Source organism: Mugil cephalus, chromosome 4 (assembly GCF_022458985.1).
Source record: "Mugil cephalus isolate CIBA_MC_2020 chromosome 4, CIBA_Mcephalus_1.1, whole genome shotgun sequence".
NCBI lineage: Eukaryota > Metazoa > Chordata > Actinopteri > Mugiliformes > Mugilidae > Mugil > Mugil cephalus.
The window spans coordinates 7,404,598-7,418,108 of NC_061773.1; the positions used below are offsets into that span (position 1 = coordinate 7,404,598).

The 13,511-nt window shown below is 44.9% G+C and overlaps 1 protein-coding gene across 1 annotated transcript in view; it reads right to left on the reverse strand.

The window, feature by feature from the left end:
* The window catches only part of kaznb (kazrin, periplakin interacting protein b), a 106,164-nt gene extending 96,979 nt beyond the window's left edge, over positions 1 to 9,185 (reverse strand). Inside the window, exon 1 of the mRNA XM_047583231.1 lies at positions 9,096 to 9,185. Within this exon, the coding sequence (XP_047439187.1) occupies positions 9,096 to 9,171 (76 nt within the window). The 5' untranslated portion in view covers positions 9,172 to 9,185. The remainder of the gene's footprint in view (positions 1 to 9,095) is intronic.
* Positions 9,186 to 13,511: the final 4,326 nt, after the last annotated feature.

The window sequence follows — 13,511 nt, forward strand, 5'->3', positions numbered from 1 at the left end:
ACACCCCACGTGCATCACTGAGCCTCAACTAAGCTTCAACTTTTGATAGATACTGAACTCTGCAGACCTGGAATAACCTGAGATGCTCTCACTGACCCGGGCATCTAGACACATCATACATCAAAATAGTCGCTCGCTGAGACCTGCAGTTACTTAGTATTATTTACTTCACCTGTCATGTTATATATGACGTAACATTAAGTTGCACCGCTAAAAAAAAATCTATTTTAATGCTAGCGTGCAGAGACACTGACTTAATAATACAGGTGCTGTCAAGCCATAAACTGCGCAGGATGAAGTTTACTTGACAAAGAAAAGCAGACAGGCTGACAATAGACACATTTCTGCATTTGTTTAGTGCTGAAGGAGAAATGGAGTGTAAGCAGGGGAGCTCTGCGATTTATTCTACACGGTTTAAAAACTCATTTATCGAACTGCAGTCCTCATTTTGATTTCTATATGAAAAAAGCTTTACTGATAACATAATCTCTTACGTGCAGCGCCGGCTGACTGGTTTCCTCACATACTAAATAAAGTCCAATTAGCAAATCTTAAGGTTGACTTACTTCACCATCCTGCTAAAAAAGAGTGTTTGTTCTGCTGCTGAGCTTCTATCGCCGTGGCTGCTGGTTCACACGCGTAGACATCCATCTGTCGGCACTCAGCACACAAGCACACACACACAAACACACTTATTCATCCAAGCACCCACGCGCCCGCAAAACAGCGTGTATGCCACCTTCGGCTGCAGCCATCGTTGCGCTGTATCACTTTTGCACAACGTTCTTCCACGCACACTCACGGGCCACTTCATTAGGTCACACCAGGAAACGCGAACGCGTCCTGAAGCAGCAGCCCGCACTAAATCCCGTCTCCGTGAAGGTGGTGGCGTTGAGCGTTTGTTTAAAATAACTGAGAGAGAGCTGTTGATTCAGCTGTGTTTTCATTTGGTGGGCTGTGGTTTGTAAGACTATCGAATTGTTTCGTGTCACATGTTTCTGTTATTTTGACAACGGCATTGTTAGTCAGCGGGCTAGGATAAATAACAGAAGCACTTTGGTGTTTAATTCAATACTGTTTAACAAGCTCATCACAAACTACATCCTGCACAGCCATCACACAGTCGAATCACCACCTTTCTGTCGAGGCAGCAACATAAACTGAACATTAGACCTGTAATGAAGGGCCATTTAGTGCAACACTGTTACATTAGTGTTTTCATCTGCACCTTTGTGCAGCGTTTCACATTCATTTACAGCTAAATGTGCTACTTACAGTTGACCTGTACAGTAGTATGTTTCAACAAACTTGAAATGACCTGACTTTTCCCGTGAGTGTACATTCATTATATAGTTATAACAGTGTGGTAGCCTACATACATCTAAAACTTTGCCGCTAGAAGAAACACTATTTCACATACCTTCGTATTGCTATTAACATATTTGGAAGGAACAATTAACTCAACCTAAACCTTGAATTACATCAGAACTTTCTTTCACACTGCGTCCTACATAAAGATGACATCTCCTTGTTGGGTTTCTGCAATAAAACTTCACATTAAAAGTTGCACGTTGCAAGCTCTGGTGATTCCTGCGCTGCCTTGATCCGGTGACATGAATTAAAAACACATTCCTTACATCCACACCCTATAGACACGCTACGAAACTCCCGCCATGAAATATATCCCTGGCTCTGTGCCATAAATTGGTGGCAAACCACATGCACGGTGAAGCATCTCAGCTCAGCAACGTATCTGATTTACAGTGCACAGCTTCAAACACAGCACCGCTCATTAGTTCTTACACTGCCAAAACATCAAGCAACTGGAAAAAAAAAAGTGTGCTACAATTCATGAATGTAATTTATAGAACAATTAAAACCCAAAAGTAACTAAATGCTTCTACAGCTGTTAAAGTGTCGTGGTCACAGACAGAGTCAATCCAAAAAAGAAAGTCTCTTTTTAACACTGACATACGTGCAGTGTGCACTGTCACTCCCATCCGTGAACTACGTGATCTGCTTGTTGAAAAGAAGCACCCGGGAGAATAGGCTATATTTCATCACCACAGGAGCGCCTGCGCTAACTGGTAATGCATATTTATACAGACTGCGAGCACACCAGATTCTCCTCAGGACTGTTTTCTGCAATGCTGTGTGCGCACTGCTGTAGTGCAGTGAAGTCTGGTGGAGCAGGATCACAAATAATGTCAGGTATATCAGTGTATAACAAAGCTTAAACGTTTGTCAGCTCGAGTACTTCCGGTTGGAAAGAAGTTCTTGAAATGTGTTTTAATACTCAGAGTTCTCTCTAAGTTTTGACTCTCAGCGCAGCGCCAGGACTGTTAACTTGTCCCAGCATCGGCCCCTTCCTCCTCTCTCTTGCGACAGGACGTAAGGCGAACGTTTTGGGGAGCAGCTCTCCATTTGTAGAAGTGTAACTAAGGAGGGAGGGAGGAAAACGAGGCCAGAAGCGCTGGGCACGGTGAGGCAGATCTGCAGAGTCAGCGCAGGGTTCAATGACGCAGAAAACACAGCGGGACGTGAACGGCGCACTGGAAGCTGCTCTCAAGATGTATGAATTTACTGAGATCATTTTTCATGTGAGCAGATGCGCGTTTTGTTTGCCTGTCCGGGACCTGATTACTACAGCAAACTGGTGTGCGTTTTCTCCGTTGAATATTCACTCAAACGTACAGTATTCACTCAGACAAACACATGTTGACACAATTACATAAACCCCAGACACACACACAAACACACAAACACACACACAGCAGCGCCACAGACGCCAAGATGAGCCGGATTAGCCCCTCTGCTCTGAAATCTGCTCTGGTTCATACCTTAAACGCCCTCCTGGCAGCTCGGCGTGCACGCGGCCGATCGAGCAGTGACAAATTTAGCTGCTTTAAAGTGGAGGACGTGAGTGGCTGTTAAATCCGAGAGACGAGTTCGCTGAGTGCACAGCGTTCGGCTTACGTGCATCCACTTAAAAACTTTGCAATAACCGCAAGAGATGGAGAATAGGAGCGCGAGGAGCACGGGGGGGATCAGAATGGGAGAAATGACTACAATTCTTTAAAACAATGCATGGAGTGCCTTGGAAATGGCAGTGCACTCTGCCCAGAGGATCCGGGAAATACATTAAAGCTCTCAGAGGCTCTGCGGCTTCGCAGCAACAAATTGTATATTGCGGAGGAGGGATGTATGCACGTAAGACTTAAATTAGTTTTGCACAGTGAAGTGAAACATTATGTTGTGGCACATTTTCGGGAATATAAAACACATAAATAATTTACGCTGAGACTGAAAGTTCCTTCTTCACGTTGGAAGAAAGTATTTGATGGAAAATCTCTCAAAATATATATTTGTTTACCTTCTCTCCCGCTGTCAGTCTTCAGACCTAAATTTTGCAAATTCACTCCAGTGATAGAAGAGTTTGTCTGTAAAACCTGACCTGACCATCACTCTGACCATTATCAAGGGACAATGAACAGTTTAAATCTTGAATCACTTCAAAACCTCCTCGTACGCTAGGTTATGTCTCCCTGTACGGCTGCAGAAATGAACCGTAGTGTGTGGAAGACTGACGAATGCAGCAGGACTTAAATTAGTTTTGCAAAGTCAAGTGAGACTGAAAGTTCCTTCTTCTCTTTGGAGTAAAGTATCTCATGAACAATCTCTCAAAATATATATTTGTTTACCTTTTCCCCCGCTATCAGTCTTCAGACCTACGTTGCACAAATTCACTCCTATTCCAATAAGTAAAAGCCTTATTGTCAGCATTATTAAAGGCTCTTTCAAATGTTAAAATATTAAAATGCTGCGGCTACTTTCAGAGGATCCAGGAAATACTTTTAAACTCTCAGAGCTTGGTGATGTTTCACCAGCGAATACAGTATTTCATGGAGGGAAAAAAGAATGAAGCAGGTCTTTAATTAGTTTTACGCAGCGAAGAGAAGCTTTACGTTGTGGCACATTTTCCGAACTACAAACACATAAATGATTCACGTTGAGACTGAAAGTTCCTTCTTCACTTTGGAATAAAAAGTATTAGATAGAAAATCTTTAAAAGTATATTCATGTTTACATTTCCTCTCAGTGTCTTTCTTCAGACCTATATTTATATACAAATGCACTCCAACAATATCATTTTCAATTTCTAAAACCCAACACAGCCATTTTTGTTTTTCATCACTATTAAGGCTCTTTTAAATATATTGCTGTTACTTTCGCTGTGTTAGTCGATCAAAAACCAGTCCAGCACTTTCTACCTGCTAAACATCAGGATTTTAGCTCTGTTGTGTCTGAGTTCGGCCCCACGCAGCCCGTAAACCGACCATGTTGTTGTCTAATATAATGATCTCCAGAGTCTACAGAGATCACAAATGCTATAAAAAACAATATAAGGATATAAAATATCTGTCAGAGTCTTGTATCACTCTCTAGTATCTGTCTTGCCATTGCTGTAAGTAACTGGTCGGAGTTAATGAAGCTCAACACGTGGTAAATCCAGCATATCCAGTCGGTGAGGAGACTCCCGTCAGTCAAGCGGAACTTGTTGATCTCCTGTCAAAGACCCGACATGTTGGAGCTCAGAGCAAACAAGGCAGTCTGTGAACTCCCAAAGGCTCTTATCGATCATCCCGAGGGAAAACGCGCTAATGAAGATACATGTGGTGTCTGGTTCCCCAAAGAAGTACGACGCACAGTCAACTAAACGCATGTAGCTCAGAACAACACGTTGTAACAGACACAATGTTGTAAATGTGGCTGAAGTCACCCACGTAAGATTTTCCCTTTCATCAAGTATTTACAGTAGTTTATCTGTAACTGTGCAGCTGCTCTGACCCACATGATGGATACACAGACGTGTGTGGTCCGCTTATGTCAGCTTTACCGTTCTCCAATTCGATTCGACGGGAATAAGGAGGGGGATGGAAATCTAAATTAGGCTTGTATCGACTCTGAGGAAGTGATTTTCGGTGCTACAGGGGATAGCCGGAGAGTAAAGAGGATCAATAATGCAAGTAAGAGTATATAAAGCACCGTGAGGGACGGGACCGTGATTGAGTTTTTACCAAGAAAGTTTCTCTTTATCTGGCAAAATGTATGTTTCCTCTTACGAGATTAAGTTAAGTACACACTAGTAATGCAAGTGACACAGTCAAAGAACTTTCTCTCTGAATTATATTACTATTAGAGTCAATGGCCAACAACCCTGGTGTGTAATAGAGATGAGGATATTGGACATAAGCCAGCACCTTGACCTCTCTCAGCAGAGATATAAAGATGGCTTCACCCACAGGATAATGGAAATATCCAGAGTTATGTGTCTCTGTGGACTACACTGCAGACAACTGTACGCTGTGTCTCTCCTCCGCATCACTTTGGTCCAGTGGAGCAGAAAGGTGACTGAAACCAGTGCTCTGTCAGGCCGTGGCCATTTGGGCAAGAAGGAGCAAAGCCTGAGCTTGCAGGGATTTGTGCAAACGCAGTGAGAGCACACACAAGGCTTTTTTTTTTTCATGAAGTTTTTGTTGCTGCAAGCAGTCCGAGGGCAAAAAGTAGGCCAAAATGCTGGTAAAATTAAAGGCGGCGAGGGTGAGCAGGCGACGCAAAGAACCTCAAAAAGTGGCGAATAATGCAAGCTGGAGAAACAGAAGCCTCGCTTGTCATTTACCCAGGGCCAAATCATAACTGTGCCTATACGTGCAAGCAAAACAGTGCCGGGATAAAAGCACCGTTTTGCTTTACATATGTAGGACATGGATTAGGAAGAGCACTTCACACTTCCACTGCACTGCACAAGGCTGCAAATGATAGATGTCAACAATTGGAAAATGTTGCTGCACTCGTACACTAACAGCTGCTGCTCTTCATCATAACTCGATTTTCCTCACAAGATGTCTTTGCTTTTTTTTTCCTGCACAAAAAAAATAAAGAGTCACTTAGTGTAAAGCCACATTTCAGCTCAATACATCAAAACCCAGCCCCGTACTCTGATTTACATATCTGTCAGAGTAGCCTCTCCACAATTAACCCATTCTTTGTGGCCTACTCACAGAGAATTTGCATGAGGCAATATACGAGCATCGCACTCGTGCACTCATGATGCTTTTCACACGATGAGCTGAATGAGAAAAAGGAAAAAAAAAAAACATATTTCTGCTGTGAGAAACATTTACATTTTTTAATGCTCTATGAAGTACTGTAATAAAATGTACTCAAAAGAAAACACGACTTGGGTTGAACTCACACTCATATGCAAACATCTTGGCCAACTCCAGGCACATTATGTGTTTTGCAGATTTCTGAAGTAAATATAGCTCATGCAGCAAACATTAAACATCGCCCGTGCTGAAATGTGCTTCAGTTCGCAGCTAAGTGCATGACATTTGCCACCAGAATTTTCTCGTATTTAGCGAAACCCATTTTCTGTGCTACTTGCTGCCACCCAAGCACAAAGCAGAATACTTCCAGTCCCAGTTGGCAAGGTGTTCTTTTCATCAAATGCCTCCCGACTTTCTCTCCAAACGCACTCGTGGTGATTGTAGCCAAAGGGCTCAGAGATTGAATGAGACGCTGCGCTGCAGGCTTCAGCTGTTTTTTGCGATGAGGTCATAGGTAATGTTACCATCCATCTCTTCCGTGTCAACCCTGCGAGTGTATCAGCGCTGGAACAATGCAACACCACTCCTGTGTCAGCCAAACCTTTCTGGAGGAGACTCTCTGCGGTTACAGGGCGTTTCTGGCCAGCAGATGTGTAGGTTTCTTGATTTTTTTTTTTTTTCCTTTTTCTCCCAGAAAGTTTTCTGCCAGATCTTGACTTCCAATTTTATTAATGTCATTTCAACAGTGGAAATTGCAAGCTCGGGGCACTTGGATATCTTTTTATAGCCGTCCCTACTTAGCGAGATCAGAAAGCTTTATTTTCAGATTCTGGATCAGACGCTTGGAGGAGCCCATGGTGGCTAATAGAGTCGAATGGAGAATCTGTAATGGTGACTCCTGACCTACCTTACAGCTCCGATTAAGTTATACTAGACAGGTGCCCACTGTGGAACAGCGACTTTGAAGACAGGTTCATTTCATTTTTATTTCGAAAATGAAGGTTTGAATTTGCCCAGTGGAGCCAAAACGTTTGCATTTCAGTTTCAACACAGTTTGCAAACTGTGTTAAATAGGCGAAAGTAAAAATTGTGGAGAACCACTGCAATACACTAAAACATAATGTATTCTTCCAATTGATGGTATTTTACCACAATTATTCCTTTGCGTATTTGAGCACAGTTTCAAATACGAGACTTCCATGCTTTTATTTTGAAGGCTACACCGGCTTAGCCATAAGCCACGATGCAATTAGATATGGGTCTTCAGCACTGACGCACCTTCTTCTTGTTTTACCTCCCTTTATAATGTCCATGCCCTCCGGATAAACTGAGCCCATCGTGCAAACAAAACTATGAAACATCCATTCACAACAACACAAGGCCAGGACATGTGAAAAAAGTCTGCAGACATTCGAGCATTTCCAGCTCGTGTGTTTGATTTATTACATTCCGACTGAAAATCCTAAGTGACACACTCTCTGCTTGCCATGAAAACATGAAATTAGTGAGACATGCTGCAGATCAGCAGCACTCCAAAACCACTCATTTCCTAAAGATGCTTCCAGCATTCTGCTGGTCTGAAGCAGAATATTAATCAGGGCCCTGCAACCCCTTAACAGTAATGTGCTCTTATCAACACAGTATTAAGCCCACGGATACATTCATACAAAGTGCATTATTTATGAAAAAAAGGCCATTCTTGTGCAAACAGAGTGAAGAACATCAGCAAAGAAAACAAACCCTTGCACCAAATTTGCATGTTTAACTTCTCAAACGACTCCGCTGCTGAAAATCCCCACAGACCAAACCCTGCAAAACGGCTCAATTAATAAACACACGTCGAGAAGCATGAATTTTGATGAGCTGCCATTATTAGCTCCATAAAGTGCAGTCGTAGCCATGTTTCCCGTTAATAACACCTGCTTTGAAACTCCAATCAAGACAATCCACTGAGGTGGCGAAGATGAGAAAGACGGGGATCTGAAAGTGACGTGACAAAATCAATGCACAGGACGCGACTCTAAAGGCAGTTTTATTTTGATACTGACATCAAAGGCACTGACTAAGTTCTCTCAGCACGTCTCCACGAGGAGAGATATCAGGCCAGATGAGGGAGGAAGCAACTGACACTTTCGTTCTGGAGACAAGCCAGTCTCTGCGCCTCTTTTCCTCTTGGGGGGAATACTGTACGTATTCTGACCGTGTCCATTACATGAAAAAGATATCACTGGAACGCACTTCGTTTGAAGCACACTCCAAGGCCGCGTCCGTGGCGTCTACGGCCCTGAAAATCGTGATGGATTCGTTTTTCAATAATTTAGCTGTAACTCTTCGGTTGTGTCTCAGCCCGTCAGACTCAACCTGTGCACCTGCATTATGAATGCGCGTCAGGTGGAGTCTTTACTATGGGCGCTGCACCTGGAAGTGAAAACATCTAGATGTGCAAATAAAATAACATAAAAAATACCGAAGGCATATTTTCGAACAAACCGTCCAAACTGCTGTATAAACAACAGACGACTTCAGACTTATGCTTGCGTCCGTTGTGAGTTCTATCTGAATAAGACTTCAAAATACGATAAAAAAACAAGTTAATGTATCCACCCTGCTGCTCAGACACTTGGAACATCAACAATAACAATCGCAAAACTCACCAAAGACAACAAAGAGAAACCCGGCTGATTCTTGCCCTTTACATAAGCGTGCACATCTCTTAAACGATTCCCACACTGAAGATTAATAACCCAGATCTACAGCTTTTTTTTTCTCAGCAGAGCAGGATCACTGTAGTGATGATAACGTAATCTCGCTGTACCTCAAAGAGACATTTGCTGCATATCAGCTAAATTAAAACGGCAGCAAGCCCAAGATGGGATCGTGGAGAAACGCTGAGGGTGGAGATGAGTTACGCTGACATGAGGGACGCGCGGCCGGCTAATGATTTGTCAGGGGGGGGGGGCAGGAGGTGTGATTGAGGCTACTCACTGGCTTGCATGAGCTGTCCCTGACGTCCAAACACCTGGGAGAAGGTGGCGTGGCTGCAGGTGAGGGTGTCCTCCATGGCTGTCCCACTGGCACGCGCTGAGGAGGAAGAGGGAGGAGAGTGGTGAGGGAAGGTCAGCAACACTGCGTCACATCAAGATGGGGAAAAGAGGAGAGTGGGAAAGAGGGGAGAGGGAGAAAGAGGACGGGGGAGAGGAGGGAGGCTTGCCTTCAGTTGTGGAAGCTGGTGTGTGATCTCCGGTAACGATGCTCTCCTCCGGACCCGTCCGGCTGCTTCTTGCTGCTGCTGCTTCTGCTGCTGCCGCTGCTGCTGCTGAGGAGTGAAATGCAGCCGCTCGCTGCTCACGCCGATACGAGCTGAACTGCTCGCCGCACAGATAATGGGAGGGGGGTGTGCCTGCCTGCCTGCTTGTCAGCATGTAAGAGTGCGCGCGCGGGGGAAAGTTCTCTGAACGTGCGCCCGCGAGAGCATTTTTGGAGTGGATGCGAGAGTAACGCAGAGCAGGTAGCAGAGGTGTGGGCACAGTTGCTCTGCCAGCACTCCGGTCTCCTGCCTCGTCTCTGCAGGCTGACAGTCTCCAGACGGGCAGGGTGGAAAGGAAAGAGGAAAAGGAAAAAGGGGAGGCAGAGAGGCTGAGTGTGGTGTGCAGTGTCTGGAGCAGGTAAAAGTCAACCCTCCCTGCTCACCCACCCCCCCCCCCACTCTGAGTTTAATAGACGTCTGCGCTGTGGGCAAAGGACACGACGAACGGTTGTTTTCAGATCTGTTTGAGTGTGCCCCCCTTTTCACTCCTCCCACCCACCTCCTTCTCCCCTCTCCTCCACAGCCCTCATTTGCTGCGCCTCAGCAGTAACATCTCTCTCTCTCTCCCTCTCTCTCTCTCTCTCTCTCTCTCTCTCGTGCACGCTCCTGTTCTCCCTCTCATCTCTTACTCTCTCCACCCCACCGCATGCAAATCCCCTCGATTCATCTCAAAGCTCGGGCCGCGGCTGGGAAACAGATTCTAGCAAACTCCGGCGCTTCATCTCTCCCCAGTGCTCAGGCGAAAAAAAAAAAAAAAAAGGGAAAAAAGGAGGAGGAAGTGGAGGGGTTGTATAAAAAGTGAAAAGTAGGGCTGGTACAGTTGGTAGTTTCCAGAGGCTTCGTCTTGAAAAGGAATTGTAAAAAAACTGCTGCCTATGAAATAAAAATTAGCTCCAGCTCAACTGAAAATATAACTTCTATAAACTTCTCCTCGCCCTCACGGTGCCGTGTGTCACGGCTCTAGTGATGCGTCACGTACTGGTAAATGAGATTTACCGCGCAATCTGAGCGAGAACACCTTCCACGCTGTGCGGGCGAGGAGTTACATGGCGGTGTCGTAATAAAAGATTAACAATGCCATTGGATCAAATGAGCCCGTTATGAGGTCTTAAAATACCCTCTCAGGCCTTAGAGGCACTGTTGTCTTGTCAGAGTGCAGCGGTTGGCATGGAGACCACCACCACAGACAATACTGACATAGTTATTCCAACATCACGCACAGGCGGTCTCTGCACCGTCTAACCTCTCTGCAGCCTGTAAACCGGCGCTCAACAGCCAGTTTCCTCCCGACCAAAAAGCAAAAAAGAAAACAAAAGTTCGCCAGGAAAACCATTGTCACGGAGTCATCCCATCGCACCACCGCTCCGCGAGGCGAGCTCACCGGGGACCTGACCACAGTGCTCACATCCTCGCATCACATCCTCCTGTTTTGAAAGGAAATGGCAGGACGCTCAGTGGGAGGTGGGCGGAAGGCTCAGTCAGAGGGCTGACTTGAGCAGGTGCTTCTGCAAAGGCAGAAAATCTATTTGGACGTTAAAAGCATGAAAGCAACAGCAACGGTTGCATACATTCATCTAAGGCAACCTCAGCCCTAGAGGAAGCAACAAGCTACATGCGGTGGCGTGCGAACACGAGCAGAGTGTGCAGAATACAGAGGTCGGGCTGAACACTGGCGCTTCACACACGTTACGCACACTCGGGGCGCACCTTCACTTTCAAGCCCAAAAGACCAACGCCCAGCAGAGCATCGCTCCTCTCCATCTTCATCAGTTTTAATGTCATTCTCTTTGAACAGGAAACAGGGACATAGTGAGTGTTTTTTTAGCCGGCTGTGTATTGTCATGTATGAGCAGCTGTAATTCCCTCCCTCTGTTTCTCCTGTCGCTGGCAGCTCTCTATTCTCCACTACACAGATAAATGTATTTTTGGACATATCAACAATCCGGACTGATCCAGATGCCTCATAATTCAATTATACATTTTGCCATGAGAAAACATTTTTACCCACAGAACTTAAAAATATTTCTCCACCATAAGGACTGGCTCGGTCTTACACTCCTGTATCAAAAATGGCACATTTCTCAAGCAGTTTCTTCATTTGGTTAGACATCAGCAATTTGTTTTCATTCTGTTACGCCAGAAAATGAGATGAAGCTACGACGAATAAACACTAGCAGTAAACTCCAAATATTGCTCGAAAGATAAAGGAGCATATTTCGCTTTAGTGTTACATGGCCTAAACGTTCCACTGTCTACATTCATTTCGTCTGCCCTCACAGGGAGCTTCGGAGTCAAGTTATCAACGTTAAAAGTCGACTTCATTTTCTCAGCTCTGCTGACATCTTTGGGACAGTTTTAGCCACGCTGGAGGATCTGTGGACGGCCGAGTCAGCATGTTGCTGGATTCATCCACCACGCTCCTCCGGGCTGAAATATTTGCACAGACGTTTATGCCTCCCTCAGGAGGAATTCTGAGCCCCTCACTCTACCTACATCAAGTCAAAAGTTAGACTTTTCCAACACCGACAAGACTCATGACGTCCGCATTGCTCACTGCGGAAATCTTGGCATGCTAAGACACTGTGCTCGCATGGTATCTGCTTATAGGACGGATTAACTTCATAACCAAATAGAGTAACTTGACACCTGCAGTAAGATGCTGAGCAGATTGCCTGAGGCTCCAGAGGACTATAATAATAAAAAATAATAATAACCAACAGCATTCATTCATTTTCTGTAACAGCTTGTCCTCTTGAGGGTTGTGGAGGGACTGGAGCCTGTCCCAGCTACCATTAGGGACTTAGGACTTAAACAGCAATGTATCCCGACTAGGCATATCATTATGACCACCTTCCTAATATTGTGGAGGTCTCCCTTGTGCCTCCAAAACAGCTGTGACTCATCAGAGAATGGACGTGGGTCTTCTGAAGGTGTCCTATGGTGCCTGGATCATCCCACAGATACTGGATCAGTTTGGGATCTAGTGATTTTGGAAACCAGGTCAACACCTTGTGCTGTTTGTCATGCTTTTTTCCCTAAACCATTTTTGTGTGTGTGTCTGTGTCAGGGTGCATCCTACTGGGGATGGCTGCTGCCGTCAAGGAGTGTCATTGCTATGGGGTGGGGCTCCTCCTGGTCGGTAGGTGAAGAGCGCAGATGTTATGCGAGCAAAACTAAACAGGAAAATCGAAGGAGTTAATGAGAACAACAGAGTGAAAAGGTGAACTTGTTTTTGTTTCGATCCATTCACATCAGCAGCACAAGCCCATTAGAATAACAAGTGACTAAACACGTTAAATCATTTCAAATCCTATTCCAGCAATACAGGCCACTTAAATTCAAGTAATTTAGAGATTCACATTTGTCAATCAACAGCAACCATGTCTTCTATAGAAGGTCCTCCTTTATGTACAGTAACACACCTGACATTAGATTTGGTTCTTCTGCATGGGATAGGTAAATACTCTACTGTTCTACATCTTAAATCTGCCTCTCTGGTGTATCGTAGCTTATTTTGTCAAGTCAGGCGCAGAGCTGTGTGGAATTGCATTTTTATGAATAGGACTGAAGCACCGTACACAGCAATCAAACAGAGAGTGCAGTGATATTTCACTCTGACAGCATGAGTATGGTGCAGCACTCTTCCAAGTGGCCACTCCTCCGCAAACACACACACACATACACACAGCTGACGACTCATAAACTACATCCAACCATAAACTATACCATCACGGCACTGGGGCAAACAAACACGTCTCTCCATCCAACTGAATAAAGAAGAATCCAGACCGTGGATCAAATCCAACATACAGATTGGATTCAATTCATAACCCTATCCATCAACGCGATAACCTCGAGTGTTGTGCGAGGATCGAGTCCAAAGGACACCACAGACCTCCGGAGGCACATTTCTGTACACCTACACCATCTGTCTGGCGGGCCTGATGGCTCATTAAGGTATTCAAGTGTGACGGATGGGGTCTGACTAAAAATAATTCCAGCACATGCACATGTGAGAAAGATGGATTCATGGCCGCACATACACCGTGTCTTCATCTACCATACAGATAAATACACATTCGCTTTTTTCACCG